At 40.9% G+C, this 18,796-nt stretch overlaps 1 protein-coding gene across 1 annotated transcript in view; it reads left to right on the top strand.

Annotated features, from left to right (window-relative positions):
* The first annotated feature begins 3,042 nt into the window (after window positions 1-3,042).
* si:dkey-34e4.1 (carboxyl-terminal PDZ ligand of neuronal nitric oxide synthase protein) overlaps window positions 3,043-18,796 on the top strand; it is a 184,382-nt gene continuing 168,628 nt past the window's right edge. The window contains exons 1-2 of the mRNA XM_038971336.1: window positions 3,043-3,605; window positions 4,433-4,504. Of these exons, the coding sequence (XP_038827264.1) occupies window positions 3,501-3,605; window positions 4,433-4,504 (177 nt within the window). The 5' untranslated portion in view covers window positions 3,043-3,500. The remainder of the gene's footprint in view (window positions 3,606-4,432; window positions 4,505-18,796) is intronic.

Genomic DNA, 18,796 nt, shown 5'->3' with positions numbered 1-18,796 from the left:
GTATAGCGCGCCTCAACATCATCACACAAAACATAGCTGGCACTGCAATCATTCTCTTTTACCATTCACCAACTCTCCATTTCGCAGCTTTTCTCTTATTGAATTTAAACTCTGACTCTCTGCCCATTCCCAAAAGCTTTTGGCGATAGGTGTGTAGGCTATTTGGTGCGTAGCTAGAGTTAGACCCTAAAGCTTAAGTTTACATAATGCCAGAAAGCCTAAAAATAATGAAAGAAAAAGCTCAATGTAGCCTATAGTTAGGGGATAAATTGCACAAGACTTATACATTTGGATTTTTTCATATAGGCTATTGTTTTCTCTTTATTCAGCTGCCTGCCACACACCGGCCCTTCATCCACACAATATTTAATGACCCTAAACCCGCCCGCCACGCGGATATAACTGCGGGGACTGCGGCTTATGAGTCAACCTGCAAATCATCCCTACTTGGAAGTTGATTCAACCGCCGTCCTCTTGTGTCATCAAGCAGGAATGGATTGGCAGGTGTTTTTTTTTAAAATCGGAATTGCAGTCAAATTTTGAATTTACAAATGTTCTATATATAGAGTGTATGCTTTTATTAAACACATTATTTCCTGTTTCTTCTAGCTGGCATTTAGTTTGCAACAGCACGGGTGTGTAAGAACCTTGGTCTTTACCACTCAGACCTCTGCAACACTTGCAAAATATGAAATATGAATTAGATCTTCCCCTTGCCAAAGAGAGCTGTGTGTGTATATATATATACATACATGCATGCATGCATCAGAAAATATTCAGACCCATGGACTTTTTCCACATTTTGATAGGTTACAGCCTTATTCTAAAATTAGTTTCCCCTCATCATTCTACACACAATACCTCATAATGACAAAACAAAAGCAAGTTTTTAGAAATATGACATTTACATAAACATTCAGACCCTGTACACTGTACTTTGTTGAAGCACCTTTAGCAGCAATCACAGCCTCGAATCTTCTTGGGTAAGATGCTACAAGCTTGGCACACCTGTATTGGGAGTTTCTATCATTCTTCTCTGCAGATCCTCTCAAGCTCTGTCAGGTTGGATGGGGAGCGTTGATGCACAGCTATTTTCAGGTCTCTCCAGAGATGTTCGAGCGGGTTCAAGTCCGGGCTCTGGTTGGGCCACTCAAGGTCATTGAGACTTGTCCCAAAGCCACTCCTGCGTTGTCTTGGCTGTGTGCTTATGGTTGTTGTCCTGTTGGAAGGTGAACCTTTGACCCAGTCTGAGGTCCTGAGAGCTCCGGAGCAGGTTTTTATCAAGGATCTCTCTGTACTTTGCTCCGTTCATCTTTGCCTCGATCCTGACTAGTCTCCCAGTCCCTACCGCTGAAAAACATCCCCACAGCATGATGCTGCCACCACCGTGCTTCACCGTAGGAATGGTGCCAGGTTTCCCCCGGACGTGACGCTTGGAATTCAGGCCAAAGAGTTGGATCGTTTCATCAGACCAGAGAATGGTTTGAGAGTCTGATTTGAGAGTCTTTAGGTGCTTTTTGACAAACTCCAAGCGGGCTGTCATGTGCCTTTTACTCAGGAGTGGTTTCCGTCTGGCCACTCTACCGTAAAGGCCTGATTGGTGGAGAGCTGCAGAAATGGTTGTCCTTCTGGAAGATTCTCCCATCTCCACAGAGGAACTCTCGAGCTCTGTCAGTTTGACCACCGCATTCTTGATCACCTCCCTGTCCAAGGCCCTTCTTCCTCGATTTCGCAGTTTGGCCAGGCTGCCAGCTCTAGGAAGAGTATTGGTGGTTCTAAACTTTTTCCATTTAAGAATGATGGAGGCCACTGTGTTCTTCGGGACCTTCAATGCTGCAGAAATGATTTGGTACCCTTCCCCGGATCTGTTCCTCCGACACAATCCTGTCTCGGATCGCTACAGACAATTCCTTCGATCTCATGGCTTGGTTTTTGCGCTGGCCTGCCCTGTCAACTGTGGGACCTTATATAAACAGGTGGGTGAATTTCCAAATCATGTCTTATCAATTGAATTTACCACAGGTGGACTCCAATTCAGTTGTAGAGACATCTCAAAGATGATCAATGGAAACAGGAAGCACCTGAGCTCAATTTTGTCTCATAGCAAATGGTCTGAATACTTATGTAAATAAGGTATTCTGTTTTTTTTTTTTATAAATGTGCAAAAATTTCTAAAAAGCTGTTTTCACTTTGGCATTATGGGGTATTGTGTTTAGAATGCTGCAGATTTTTTATTTATTTAATCGATTTAAGAATAAGTCTGTACAGTAATAAAATGTGGGAAAAGTAAAGTGGTCTGAATACTATCTGAAGGTTTTCCTAAAAGTATATATTTTTTTAGAGTAGCTTACTAATGTTGCTGTACCCACTACAACAACAGAAGATACATGTAATTTTGCTTTTGAAACATTTAATTGAAACACTGTCGAATTCCATTCATTTCTATGGAGGACTACTACTACTGGGGAGTGCCAATATGGCCCCTTAAATGGCAATATATAGCATAGCAATCAGGGTTTATATACACCATTGGATAGAACCCTCAAGGTTATTTGCCTTCACTGGGTAGGTAGTCCTATCTATCTATCCTATCAATCCTATCCTATCAAATCTATCTATCCTTCCTTTTTTAGTAAATGGTTATTGAATCTCGTCTAAAGAACCAAAAAGTTATGTATAGATCCCCAAATAACCTTTTTTTCTAAGCGCATAAGCTTTACAGTTGCTACATTGTAGCCAGTGGTGTAGTGGTACGGGTCATCAACATTTGGCTTCAATAGGCTATTCACCAGGCTGAGTTTTTATAATCTTAAATCAATCAAGTAAAAAAACATGTTACACTGTGATATGATTTTAAAGAAACGGCCTTGACAGGACAAAGGGTGGGACATGTACTATTATTTATGGTTGAGCGTTTATTTGTCGACGCTTCCCAAAAACACTGGGTTACGTCATGTATTGGAACTTTGCTCCAATCAGGACTCGCTCTGAACTAACGTCTATGGCTTTGAAACGGGAGGGCTCAGCGTCAATGCTACCAACGATGACCGAGATTCAAAAACACCGGCAAAGCGACATCCACCAGCAAGCCGCCAACGGCCACCTGCAACAGACCCATGCTAGGGCTACCTGAGAGACGTTACTATTGTGGTTTAGTATTGGACAGTCTATGGGATGATTAGGTTTGCTAAACAGAGAACACTGTGTTGACAAAAGGAGTGTCAGCAGCAAGACTAGGCGCTCTTGGAATAAAAGAAAAAGAGGCGCCCAAATCTGTCCCTTCCGTGGACGGGTCCCCTCCTCGCGCTTTGAGCGCCACTCTCGCGGAGCTATCGCAACAATGGACTCAGGGCTCCACGGGGAGCTCACTTTGTGTGCCATATCTCAATGGGTCAGGGGTGTATATGCCTCGTAACGTGTGTTCTTTCCCATGTTAACATCGTTCTCTGGTAGTGTTTCCTTCACTCGCGTTTGGTAGGTCCAGAGTGATAGGACTGAAGATGCCAGGACGGAACAGGTACAATCTGGTGGACGATGTCGCGGATTCGCGGGTCCCCCTCCATAACGAAGAGGCGTACCAACACGGGATACATTTTCAAGCTAAGGTGAAATGTATATATACATTTTCTAGAATAAACAAGGCACTTTGATGTTTTCCCTGTATTCATTGTCTTTCCCATTGAGCGTCTTGAAACAGTTCTGCCGCCGCGTTATATGTTGGTGTCCAACTTCAAAGGTCTCATTTGGGGTAGGACTAGCCGAAAATGTAATTTGACATGGTTGCGTTATAAAACTCAGGACAGGTGCACGTTTGTGGTAACAACGTGACTTATTTCCAGTGACTTTAGATAATTTGTCATATTTCCCCCACCCCCATATGTTGCAAATGTGCTTTCTAGGAGTAAGTTTTCCAAACCTGCAAACATTCACATTTCCCTCCATCTCTGTAGCCTACTTTCACCAGAGTACTCAATATTGACTGTTCTTACTCAAACTATTGTTAATGAATTAGTCAAAAGGAGGCAAAACAGAAAACACAGAACATTATATACATTTAAGTTTGTAAAACACATAACAAATCCTAATGTTTGAAGATTTGAGATGCATCCTACAAGATGCTTATAATAAAACACTATAAGTGTACATAGCAGTATAATAACAGTTTGAAAAATCAATAACTAGTTATATAGTCTTAAACAATATTAGAAGGCTACATATAATTACTTATTGGTTGCAATCAGCTACTAGGCTATGCATAACCACTTACACAGGATAATTGCAAGGAGAGGTGTCATGCATTTTATAGTGTTATCAAAACATACTGTTGTGTTTTGTTGTGTCTATAACTGTATGTTGAGTGTATTGTCCTATCTAGAACTGGGTTTTGTATATCTGTCTTTTCTATAACATATGTCTTGTGTGTGTTGTTCAGTATGTGGGCAGTCTGGATGTTCCCAGGCCCAACAGTCGTATGGAGATCGTAGCAGCCATGAGGAGGATCAGGGTAAGACACACATCATCAACACTTTGATCTGCTTCTCTGCTGTTGTTATTCTGAGAGCATGCACCCACTGCACAGATCGCATAAAAACCAACTTGTGTGACATGTGAACCTACAGTAATACTGTACATCCTCTCCAACAGCAGAACTGACATGCATTTATTCACTCACTCACTCACACACACACACACACACACACACACACACACACACACACTTATATAGATGCTGGAGTGGTGGTCGACATGCGTAATGAAGAAGTCTATCCTTTTCTCTCGGCCTGTTTCTGTTTGTAGGCATTTTTCTATACAGCTGTTTGTTCCTTTGAGAATCAAATCAAATTTTATTGGTCACATACACGTGTTTAGCAGATGTTATTGTGGGTGTAGCGAAATGCTTGTGTTTCTAGCTCCGACAGTACAGTAATATATAATAAGTAATAACTAACAATTTCACAACATATACCCAATACACACAAATCTAAGTACAGGAATGATGAATTAAGAATATATAAATACAGTGGCAAGAAAAAGTATGTGAACCCTTTGGAAATATCTGGATATCTGCATAAATTGGTCATCAAATTTGATCTGATCTTCATCTAAGCCACAACAATAGACAAACATAGTGTGCTTAAACTAATAACACACAAATTATTGTATTTTTCTTGTTTATATCGAATACATCATTTAAACATTCACAGTTTAGGTTGGGAAATGTATGTGAACCCCTATGCTAATGACTTCTCCAAAAGCTAATTGGAGTCAGTAGTCAGCTAACCTGGAGTCCAATCAATAAGACGAGATTGGAGATGTTGGTTAGTGCTGCCTTGCTCTACAATAAACACTCACGAAATTTGAGTTTGCTATTCACAAGAAGCATTGCCTGATGTGAACCAAGCCTCGAACAAAGAGATCTCAGAAGACCTAAGATTAAGAATTGTTGACTTGCATAAAGCTGGAAAGGGTTACAAAAGTATCTCTAAAAGCCTTGGTAAGACAAATTGTCTATAAATGGAGAAAGTTCAGCACTGTTGCTACTCTCCCTAGGAGTGTCTGTCCTGCAAAGATGACTGCAAGAGCACAGCACAAAATGCTCAATGAGGTTAAGAAGAATCCTAGAGTGTCAGCTAAAGACTTACAGAAATCTCTGGAACATGCTAACATTTCTGTTGATGAGTCTTCGATAGGTAAAACACTAAACAAGATTGGTGTTCATGGGTGGACACCATGGAAAAAGCCACTGCTGTCCAAAAAAAACATTGCTGCACGTCTGAAGTTTGCACAAATGTACCTAGATGTTCCACAGCGCTACTGGCAAAATATTCTGTGGACAGATGAAACTACAGTTGAGTTGTTTGGAAGGAACACACAACACTGTGTGAAGAGAAAAAGGCACAGCACAACAACATCAAAACCTCATCCCAACTGTAAAGTATGTAAAGAATTCCCAAGGTTATCAAGACATTTTGCAGGAGAATGTTAGGCTATCTGTCCTTCAATTGAAGCTCAACAGAAGTTGGGTGATGCAACAGGACAAAACACAGAAGTAAATCAACAACAGAATGGCTTCAACAGAAGAAAATACACCTTCTGGAGTGGCCCAGTCAGAGTCCTGACCCCAACCCGATTTGAGATGCTTCACACCAGACATCCCAAGAATATTGCTGAACTGAAACAGTTTTGTAAAGAGGAATGGTACAAAATTCCTCCTGACTGTTGTGCATGTCTGATCCGCAACTACAGAAAACGTTTGGTTGAGGTTATTGCTGTCAAAGGCGGGTCTACCAGTTATTAAATCCAAGGGGTCACATACTTTTCCCACCCTGCACTGTGAATGTTTACACGGTGTGTTTAATATAGACATGAAAAAGTATAATTGTTTGTGTGTTATTAGTTTAAGCAGACTGTGTTTGTCTATTGTTGTGACTTAGATGAAGATCAGATCAAATTTTATGACCAATTTATGCAGAAATCCAGGTATTTCCAAAGGGTTCACATACTTTTTCTTGCCACTGTATATGGACGAGCAATGTCAGAGCGGCATAGACTCAGATACAGTAGATAGAATACAGTATATACATATGAGATGAGTAATTCAAGATATGTCAACATTATTAAAGTGACTAGTGTTCCATTTATTAAAGTGGCCAGTGGTGTCAAGTCTATGTATATAGGCAGCAGACTCTTAATATGCTGGCATTTTAACAGTCTGATGCCTTTGAGATAGAAGCTGTTTTTCAGTCTCTCGGTCCCAGCTTTGCTGCACCTGTACTGACCTCACCTTATGGATGATAGCGGGGTGAACAGGCAGTGGATCGGTGGTTGTTGACCTTGATGGTATTTTTGGCCTTCCTGTGTCATCGGGGGCTATAGGTGTCCTGGAGGGAAGGTTGTTTACCCCCAGTGATGCGTTGGACAGACCGCACCACCCTCTGGAGAGCTCTGCAGTTGTAGGCAGTGCAGTTGCCATACCTGGGCGGTGATACAGCCCGACAGGATGTTCTCCATTGTGTATCTGTAAAAGTTTGAGGGTTTTAGGTGCCAAGCCAAATTTCATCAGTCTCCTGAGGTTTAAGAGGCACTGTTGTGCCTTCTTCACCACACTGTCTGTGTGGGTGGAACATTTCAGTTTGCCAGTGATGTGTACGCAGAGGAACTTGAAGCTTTCCACCTTCTCCACTGCGGTCCCGTCGATGTGAGTAGGGGGGTGCTCCATCTGCTGTTTCCTGAAGTCCACGATCATCTCCTTTGTTTTGTTGACATTGAGTGAGAGGTTATTTTCCTGGCAGCACACTCCCAGAGCCCTCACCTCCTCCCTGTAGGCTGTCTCGTCATCGTTGGTAATCAAGCCTACTACTGTTGTGTCATCTGCAAACTTGATGATTGAGTTGGAGGCGTGCTTGGCCACGCAGTCATGGGTGAACAGGGAGTACAGGAGGGAGCTGAGCATGCACCCTTGTGGGGCCCCAGTGTTGAGGATCAGTGAAGAGGAGGTGTTGTTTCCTACCTTCACCACCTGGGGGTGGCCCGTCAGGAAGTCCAGGACCCAGTTCCATGAGATCTGTGCTCCGTCCCTGTTATACACTAACTACAGCAGAGTAATACAGTGGCTATTACAACACACAGTGATTACAACACACAATGCAAACACTGTGTGTCTGTGGTGTTCACAATGGCCTTTCAAAATGTAGCTGTTTATGGGACAACTAAGTTCACCCTCTCATATGGGAATACTGTGACAGGCCAGGGATATGTGTATTCTGCCGAAATGCGAAGGGAGAGAGTGTAAGGCGAGAGAGATGTCATGCATACACACTACCGGAGGGTATCGTGAGTGTGAGATAGGAAGGTGTGTGTGGCGTTAACATTGCCTTGGATAGTGGCATGATTATTATTGTGCTCTGCTGAATCATTGCTGCCGTCTTCGTTTAGCCTTACCCTTTCATTTGCCCAAGTTTTTTTTCCCAACAGGAAGACTTGTGTAAAGGTCTTAGAACGACACAGGTAAAATGCATGTAAAAAGTAACTGAGAGAGTGACTGAGTAACCGTGAGTCAGCCGGTAGGCTGAGACATGACAAGGCTCTTACTAAAGCCTGACTTAACACCATGTATGGAGCAGACCCAGTGGAAATAACAGACAGATTAGTGAGCAGCTCTAACTGAGCAAAAGACAGAAGAAACAGTCTGTCAACATCTGTTATTGTAGGTTTGATTGTATTGTGTTTACAGTGAGCTTTCTTCAGCCGCCTTAAGAAGTAGAGTCGTTGTTGCGCCCTCTTGACAAGAGTGGTGGTGATGACAAGTCCTCTGTGATGTGGACGCCAAGTAACTTAAAACTTGTGACTCTCTACTACAGTCCCATTGATGTGGATCGAGGCATGTTCCCTCCTCTACTTCCTGAAGTCAACAATCAACTCCTTTGTTTTGCTGATGTTGAGGGAGAGGTTGTCTTTTCTTGGAGGTAGGGCTGTGACATCTTGGAATTTGAGGTTATGGTAATTGGCCAGGCCAATGTACATGGTCACTGGCACATATCAGACTCAAAAGAAACACGTACATTTTTTCTGCAACTTCACTATTACCATTACACTTCGTTATTATCAGTAGCATTTTATAATTATTATTCAAGTTATTCAAGTTATTATTACCTCTAAATATTAGTTTAGTATACAAATAAAAAAATGTCAGATTGGAGTGGATTGTCAAATTTTTGTATTGACACAACTTAAAGCATAGGCCAGGGTTCCCCAACTGGCGGCCCGTGGGCCGAATTTGGCCAGTGGGTGATTTTATTTGGGCCCCCAATTTTTCTAATAATTGTTGGACATAAGACTGTAAGAACACCTGCAAATTTTTATTTTGGAAACTGTTCCAAATTATTCCCACACATAATAGAGAGATACTATACAGTGCCTTCAGAAAGTATTCACACCTGTTGACTTTTTCCAAATTTTGTTGTGTTACACCCTGAATTTAAAATCGATTCAATTGAGATTTGTTTTGTCACTGGCCTACACACAATACCCCATAATGTCAAAGTAAAATTATGTTTTTCAAAATGTTTACAAATTAGTAAAAAAAGAAAAGCGGTTCAATAAGTATTCAACCCCTTTGTTATGGCAAGCCTAAATAAGTTCAGTAGTAAAAATGTGCTTAAGTCACATAATAAGTTGCAAGGACTCACTCTGTGTGCCATTATAGTGTTTAACGTGATTTTTGAATGACTACCTCATCTCTGTACCCCACACATACAATTATCTGTAAGGTCCCTCAGTCGATCAGTGAATTTCACACACAGATTCAGCCACAAAGACCAGCGTGGTTTTCCAATGCCCCGAAAAAAGGGTAGACGGGTAAAAATATAAAAAAGACATTGACTATCCCATTGAGCATGGTGAAGTTATTAATTACACTTAGGATGGTGTATCAGTACACCGAGTCATTACAAAAATACAGGCGTACTTCCTAACTCAGTTGCCGGAGAGGAAGGAAACCGCTCAGGGATCGCACCATTAGTTCAATGGTGACTTTTAAAACAGTTCAAGTTTAATGGTGGTGATAGGAGAAAACTGAGGATGGATCAACAACATTGTAGTTACAATTTCAGAATGAAAAGGAAGCATGTACAGAATAAAAGTAGTCCAAAACATACATCCTGTTTGCAACTAGGGACTAAAGTAATAATACAGAAAAAAAATGTCATGTCACATGCACAAAAACAGTGAAATGCCTTTCTTGCCAACTCAAAGCCCAACAACTCAATAATCAATAACAATGTATTACTAGAAAAAAAAGAGAAATATGAAATGCAAATTAAGTAAGCAAGCATACTATATACAGCAAATATTTAAAAAGTCAGTTCCAATACCATATTTACATGTGCAGGAATACTGGAGTGGTGGAGGTAGACATGTATAGGTGTAAGGTGACTAAGCAACAGGATATAAGAAACAGAGTAGCAGCATCTTGCATGTGAGTGGGTGTGCGGGTGTGTCAGTATAAATGTATGTGCATATTATGTGTGAGTGAGTGTTTGTGTGTGTTGGAGTGATAGAGTGTGTGAGTGTGTAGGGCCCTGTGAGTGTGCATAGAGACAGTACAAATACTGAAATCAAAGGTAAATAAAGATTCAAGGTGAACTCGGTCCGTGTAGCTATTTATCCATTTGCGGACAGAAGCTGTTCAAAGCAATTCACTTTTTGTCCTGAATACAAAGTCTTATGTTTGGGGCTAATCCAATACAACACATAACTGAGTACCACTCTTCATATTTTCAAGCATGCATCATGTTATGGGTATGCTTGTAATTGTTAAGGACTGGGTCGTTTTTCAGGATAAAAAAAATAAACTGAATGGAGCTAAGCACATGCAAAGTCCTAGAGGAAAACCTGGTTAAGTCTACTTTCCACCAGACACTGGGATATGAATTCACCATTCAGCAGGACAATAACCTAAAACTCAAAGCCAAATCTACACTGGAGTTGCTTAGCAAGTAGACTGTGAATGTTCCTGAATGGCCAAGTTACAGTTTTTTTTATTTAAATCTACTTGAAAATATATGGCAAGACCTGAAATTTGTTGTCTAGCAATGATCAACAACCAATTTGACAGAGCTTGAAGAATTTTGAAAATAATAATGGGCAAATGTTGCACAATCCAGATGTGGAAAGCGCTTAGAAATTTACCCAGAAAGACTCAAAGCTGTAATCGCTGCCAAAGGTGCTTCTACGAAGTATTGACTCAGGGATGTGAATACTTATGTAAATTAGATATTTATGTATTTAATTTTCAATACATTTTCCAAAATGTCTAAACATGTTTTCACTTTGTCATTATGGGTTATTGTGTGTAGATGGGTGAGAAAAAAATCGATATAATCCATTTTGAATTCAGGCTGTAACACAACTCTGGCACTGTATATGTGATTGTTTACACATGTAACAAGGCTTAAAATGATGTTTTTGTCAAATGTTATACCTGTTTGGGCTTCTTGCGGTCAATTTGCAGTCTACAAATGATTTGTAGACTGCAAATTCGCTCAAGATAAAAATCGGTCCGCGGCTGAATCTAGTTGGTAATCCCTGGCATAGGCTATCAGACTCAAAAGAAACTACAATTTATCTACAATTTCACTATTGCATTCCACTTCGTTATTGTTTTTTCCTTTTCTTTCCCTTTTCATTAGTTTTTCGTAGGTGTCCATTTTGTTTAAATGTATGATACTGTTGTCTTGGGCTTATAAGGGCCTAGTTAAATTAAGGTTAAATAAACATAAAAAACTAAAATAAGACCCTATGTAAAAAGGGGAGGTCACAATTCTGTTTGTACACTTGTAAACATGGATATGCTTCTTAATAAAACGTATTTGAAACAAGCCATTACACTTCCTTATTATTAAGGTTATTACTTATAAATATGAATCTACAAATTAAGAAATGCCAGGCAGGAGAGGATCCATCACATTTTTGTATTGACACAACATTAGCGCATGACGGTGCCAAAATAAAGATAGGCCTACCTTGTCTGTTGGCTTTCCTGAAAAAAAATAAAATAAATATGGATCCTAATATGACGCCAAATTTTCCCGAAATATTCTCATAATGTCACAAATCCTGCTGCTGGGACTGTTCTTCAAATAGAGTACGCCGTAATGAGATAAATAATGTAGCCTAAGCTTCTGAAAACAGGCCTTTTACAAGATTACATCATGACAGGAGCGTTTGATTCTTATTAAAGAGATGGAGTCCAGACAGACTACTTTAGGAAACTTCCTGAATGGACATATAGGCCTATAGAGAGAATCAGCCAACTCACACCCCCGTAAAAGGACCCGTCAATCAAAGTCACCAGCGTATGTCAGACACATGCAAATATTTCTCATTTCCTTAAAACCCAACAAAAAACCTAGGCCTACCGTAGGCTTTCCGAAAGTCAGCTATAAAATAATGAATTGACAAGGAAAGTATGAAGGGGAGAGAGACAGCTATGCGATAGTATGAAATGAATAATTATCATAAAAATAGAAACAAATACACGCAGCATGTCCATAGTCTATTTATCGCCGTTGATTCATCTATAAATTAAGAACAGATTTCGTATCAAACTACAACATGCCAGGTTGGAGAGGATTGGTGCATTGTCCATTTGACACAACATTGGCTCGTTATAGGCCTCAGAGACAGAACAGCCTTGTCGACTGCTGTTGAATAATTTATGAATAGTCAGACACATCCAACCTTTTTTAAAAGAAGACTGATTTTTTTATTTACTAGCAAGCAATGAAAACGTGCATTGTATAAAAGAAAGTCCAAACATCAAATGTCATAGCCTGTAATCTAGCGATTCTACACCCCTGCACATCTAGAGGTTTAACTGCTGTAGCATCAGATGACTGCTGGAAAGAGGAGGAGATGTGCAAGGTTTAATAGACTGTTAGCAAAACAATTGATTATAACCATTAGTGAATACTCCCGCTATTAGGTAACGTTTATCTACATGAAAATAAAGTTAATAATAAAAAATATGTTTTTCCAAAGGCCTATAATGACAAGACAGTGGCTGACAGCGCATCACCTGCTGCTGAATGACAGCCTGCAGCGTGTGGGTCACGGAGTGATCTTCAAGAAAACTGCAGAAAAAAGATCCGGTTAACCACGGAGCACACGCACATCTCCCTCCCACTCGCGCAGCTGCCAAACTGAGCAGAGACACCGCTGCTGAACAGAGAGCTCACTGAACAGAGAGCGCAGTGGCACTTGGTCAAATCATTTCCAGTAATTAATTAAATATTTATAAATTTACTCTGACCCTCTTTGGGTCGCGACCGATACTTTTAGAAAGGCTGGTGTATTGTGTTTACTGTAAGCTTAGGTTATCTTTTGTTGGAGGTTAGAGTGTATTGTTTTTACAGTAAGCTTAGGCTTGAGCTCTCTGTTGTGTCTGTCCGTCCGTCTGTCTCTTTCTGTATTTATGTCTGTATATAGCCTCGCTACTGTTATTTTTAACTTTTTACATTTTATTCTTTACTTATCTATTGTTTACCTAATACATATTTTTTTTACTTAACTTGGTTAAGGGTTTGTAAGTATACATTTCACTGTAAGGTTGTTGCACACCTGTTGTATTCGGTGCATATGACAAATCAACTTTGATTTGTCCAGAAATCTCTGTGTTCTCTCTCTCGATCGCTCTCACACACACGTTTTCTCTCTGAGGTTTTATTTTATTTACAGCAAAACTTTGTTTAGTCTCCAACTAGAATAGTAGGTTAGTGGGTGGCGCTGGCTCTGTTTAAGGGGTGGGTGTGGACAGAGTACTGAATTTTATGAGATTTGGTGTCTGTAATATTAGGTTAGTGGGTGGTGGTGTGTTGACATTGTGGTGTGTGTGAGAGAGAATGTGTTTGTGTGTGTGTGTGTCATCAGAGGCACCCCGCTGGCTGCCTCTGTCGAGTGGGTAAATGAGCTCTCTTGAGGACTGGAGGGGAAACAACAGAGATATTTTTGGGCTGCTAAATCAGCACACAAAATATGGGTCTCTGGAATGGGAAAGCTCCGTGTGTGTGTGAGTGAGAGAGAGGTGCTCTCTACTATTCTAGCTAGTGCCCAGTCTACTTTATGGTATAGTCTGCTTATCAATCTGCTTCGGGGAGAGGTCAAGTATAAAAGGCCACAATAAATTGTCAATTGGCTCTGCACTCATGTTCTTATTTTGATGAAACGGGGAATAAACCCTGACCCAGCTAAAAATGTCTGTCTACTCATTCTTTCTCTCCAGTGTAATCCCCCATAGAAATACCTCTCTTTTAGCCATCATCTCTATCCCTCTCTCCTCACTTGTCAATTCTCTCCTTCCTCTCTTCTTTCCTCCCTGGCGCTTTAAGCATCACCTCCACCCTCACCTCCACCTTGATCGCACGGAGCCACCGGAGTGAGCTAAACTAAACTAATGTTAAACCATCTGCAAAAACACCCACTCCCTCGAGCTCCCTGAAGTGAACTTAAACCAGTGTTCAAACGAGTGCAAACACAAACTATCCCAAAGCCCCCTGACTGGAGGACGGTTCACTGCTAAAGTACAGAAACTAGGCAGGAAAGGGAGAAATGCAGGCAGGCAGAGCAGGGAGACAGACAAGAAGAGCAGGGAGACAGGCAGGCAGGGCAGGGAGACATGCAGGCAGGGAGACAGGCAGGCAGAGCAGGGAGACACAGGCAGAGCAGGGAGGTAGGCAGGTAGGCAGGGAGACATGCAGGTAGGCAGGGAGACATGCAGGTAGGCAGGGAGGCAGAGCAGGGAGAGGCAGGGAGACAACCAGGCAGAGTAGGGAGACGCAGGCAGGGCAGGGCAGGGCAGGGAGCAGTAGAGGTGCGTGGGTAAAATCACTGAGGAAGCCAAGCCAAGCCAGTAAAAAAGCCATATTACAACCTATGTTGTGATAATTGCGTTGTTTGCTCTATAACACTGCCTCTGGTCACGACAGATTGGATGCTAAGCTGGCTAAAGAAGTGGTTGATTTCATTATCACACCTCTTGCCTACATTGTCAATCTATCATTTGCTATGGACATTGTGCCCTATTAACTGCAAAGGACCAACATTGTTCCAATTTATGAAGCTGATTATACAGCAAAGTTGACAAATTACAGACCAATTTCAATTTTGTAACTACTTAGCACTGATTAATTGGAACACACAATTGGTTTCGTGAGCTCATTAAGCCTTGAACTTCATAGACAAGTGCATCCAATCATGAGAAAAGGTATTTAAGGTGGCCAATTGCAAGTTGTTGTTCTCTTTGACTCTCCTCTGAAGAGTGGCAACATCGGGGCCTCAAAACAACTCTCAAATGACCTGAAAACAAAGATTGTTCAACATTATGGTTTAGAGGAAGGCTACAAAAAGCTATCGCAGAGATTTAAGCTGTCAGTGTCCACTGTGAGGAACATAGTGAGGAAATGGAAGACCACAGGCACAGTTCTTGTTAAGGCCAGAAGTGGCAGGCCAAGTAAAATATCGGAGAGGCAAAGGCGAAGGATGGTGAGAACGGTCAAAAACAGCCCACAGACCACCTCCAAAGACCTACAACATCTTGCTGCAGATGGTGTCACTGTGCATCGTTCAACAATTCAGGGCACTTTGCACAAGGAGAAGCTGTTTGGGAGAGTGATGCAGAAGAAGCCTTTTCTGCACACACCACAAACAGAGTCGCTTGAGGTATGCAAACGCACATTTAGACAAGCCAGCTTCATTTTGGAATAAGGTGCTGTGGACTGATGAAACAAAGATTGAGTTATTTGGTCATAACAAGGGACGTTATGCATGGCGGCAAAAGAACACAGCGTTCCAAGAAAAACACTTGCTACCCACAGTAAAATGTGGTGGGGGTTCCATCATGCTGTGGGGCTGTGTGGCCAGTGCCGGTACTGGGAATCTTGTTAAAGTTGAGGGTCGCATGGATTCCACTCAATGTCAGCAGATTCTTGGGAATAATGTTGAAGAATCAGTCACAAAGTTGAAGTTACGCTGGCGCTGGATGTTTCAACAAGACAACGACCCAAAACACTGCTCAAAATCTACCCGGGCATTTATGCAGAGGAACAAGTACAATGTTCTGGAATGGCCATCCCAGTCCCCAGACCTGAATATCATTGAGAATCTGTGGGATGATTTGAAGCGGGCTGTCCATGCTCGGCAACCATCAAACCTAACTGAACTGGAGATGTTTTGTAAGGAGGAATGTTCCGAAATACCTTCATCCAGAATCCAGACACTCATTAGAGGCTATGGGAAGCATCTAGAGGCTGTTATTTTAGCAAAAGGAGGCTCTAACAAATATTGATGTGATTTTTTCTATTGGGGTGCCCAAATTTATGCACCTGTCTAATTTTGTTTTGATGCATATTGCACATTTTCTGTTAATCCAATAAACCTAATTTCACTACTGAAATATTACTGTGTCCATCAGTTATTTGATAGATCAAAATGAAATTGCTGATCCAAACACCCAATTATTTATAAATGGAAATCATGGAAATTGTCAGGGGTGCCCAAACTTTTTCATACGACTGTATATAAAGGATAAAGGATAGAAAGCAATATGTGACTTTCAAAGGAATAGATTCCCCCCTCCGGACATTAAGTGTGGTGTGCTGCAGGGATCAATACTTGGACCACTATTATTTTTGATTTATATAAATGATTTGCTCAATGCATCCAAAGTGCTCTCCCAGATATTATTTGCTGATGATACAGGTGTATTTTACTCTCAAACATTTTTACATTAATTTATTAATGTTGTTAACAAAATTAACAACTTGTCACTGAATCCAAATAAAATATAATACAATACAGATTATATAGGGGTCCATATTGATAATATACCTGTTGATCATGCCTGTACAACCCGCTTTCTTGGTGTTCTGATTGATGATGAATTGTCATGGAAACCACACATAAAGACAACCTCTAAGATCGCCAAAAATTCTGGGATACTTGGCAAAATGTGATGTGTCCTAAACTGAAGCTCTGCTCTCCGTCTCTATTACACAATGATCTTCCCATTCATCAGTTACTGTAACATTATATGGGCCAGCATACACCATACCAAACTACTATCAATCTATCACCAGCAGAAAAGCTCTGTAAGAATAATGTCATCTGCCGGTTTTAGAGACCATTCAGCACCGCTTTTCAAGAAATGAAGACTCCTGAATATTTATCAAATTAATTGTTTTCAAGTTGCTCAATTTGTTCATGGCACTTTAAATCACTTATTACCCTCTATCCTCAAACGATTTTACAGCCATAACTACTCAACAAGAAACAGCTACGCCACTCATATTCAAGAACAACTAATTCTCAATTCCTGAATTACCTATAAAGAGGCCATATGATCTGGAACTCATTCCTGCCTGATTTTTACCAAGCTATTCCTGGCGTTGTTTACATTTTTTTTAAAGAGGCACCTACTGTCCATCACAGTTCTACACCCCTAGTAGCACGACTTTCTGTTTAGATTTTCTATACCTATACCTCTTTTGTGTCAAATGTTTTATTTGATCGTTTTTGTCCACACGGCTGAATACTGTTTTTTTTTTACTGTTACAAACTGTCTTTCTTTTTGTACTGATTCCTGTTTGTGTGTGCGCGCATGTAAAACAAAACATGTTGACTCACCCTACTTGTAGACTAGTTGAATGCCATCCTCCTCTCTTTCATGTTGGCAAAAAGATCTATGGCTCTGTCATACAGTACACTTTTAGTTTTTGTTGTTATAGGCTACCTAGATAAAATGCTTGCTAGCCTGACTTCTTTGCATAGGCAATAATGAACCAGCTAAGTTAGCTTACGAGCTAGTTAATGTGAGACTACTAGGTTACATCTAGGCTACATATTGAACTTCAATTGTCTCAGGCCAGTGGTACAACATTAATTTATGGTTATATCAGAATCCCCGTCATACTCATTGGCCTGTACAGAGAATTAAGTCAAAACCACAAGTCCAAATCCCCATCTCCATCCATGGCTTAGGAAAGGTCCAATTTAGCAAGCTAGCTACTGCAGTACATCAACACAAGCAGACCAGAAACAGTCAAGTTTTTCTTAAAATTATGTTTTTTGAAAAAGTGATTTCATTGGTCTGAAGCAAAATCCAAACTGGCCTCCCTTGGGGGGTGTTTTGCTGCACCAGGAAAACCCACAGTTGAGCTCTGCTCAGCTTAACGCCGATTGGCGCTTTTTTTAATGAAGGGCGGCTAAATGCTTGCTAGCATCAATCAATCAAATACAGTGGCGGCCACATGTTATACTCTTTTGGTCCAGACAGCGTCAGATACATGGGCTACACATACTGAGACAGAGGGGCACTGTTTCCCTCGCTCTGATGATTTCTCCAGTGAGATTCAGCCACTTGAGAATTGACAGAAAATTATGAAAACAGAGAGAGATGAAAGATAAATCATTTTATAATTTAAATTTATTTATTAGTCAAATATTTGGGGAAGCCTGGCTTCCCTTGCAAGCCATTGGCAGGGAGACCGGTGGGCAAGAAGAAAGGCAGACGGACAGAGAGGTAGACAGACAGACAGACAAGGGAGAGAGGAAGGAAGAAAGGTAGACAGAACAAAGCCTTCAGACTGGCAGCCGGGATATGCTTTTGCAAGAGCAAGAGAAAATTCTACTCAGAATTAGAGGGGCACTAATTGTTCTTTGTGATCGTTAATTTCTCAACGGAATACTCCTCTTCCCTATTTATTCCCTTCAATACACTGTGTCATCATTGTGTGTGTGTGTGCATGTGTGTGCATTAAGTTACCTTGACAATAAAGTACAGTTCCTAGCTAGCTTCTCTTCAATAATGAATTAGATTATATATTACGGCTTTGCTTTTCCCGATGGGAATAGTAGTCTATACAGAGTAACAGCCATGTTGTGGTGCTAATGGACACACAGTGTGATCCGGGTCTCAGAAGACTACAACTGACGGTGAGGATGTTAACGAGAAGAGCTGCAAGAGCTAGAGCGAGTCTGACCATTTATCTAATTATTGATCTACGTTGTGTGGTTCTGCGAGTCTGACCAATGATCTAATTATTGATCTACGTTGTGTGGTTCTGCGAGTCTGACCAATGATCTAATTATTGATCTACGTTGTGTGGTTCTGATGCATTTCATCCAGTCCCCAATGAGCCATACAATAACCATGTCACAACGATAGACTACTGTACAACTAAGTATAGCTACCTGTTTAGTACAGCTACATATTACCTCAATTACCTCAACTAGCCTGTACCCC

Source organism: Salvelinus namaycush, chromosome 31 (genome assembly GCF_016432855.1).
Source record: "Salvelinus namaycush isolate Seneca chromosome 31, SaNama_1.0, whole genome shotgun sequence".
NCBI lineage: Eukaryota > Metazoa > Chordata > Actinopteri > Salmoniformes > Salmonidae > Salvelinus > Salvelinus namaycush.
Note: the sequence above shows the minus strand (reverse complement) of the source record. Positions and strands in the feature narration are given on the sequence as shown.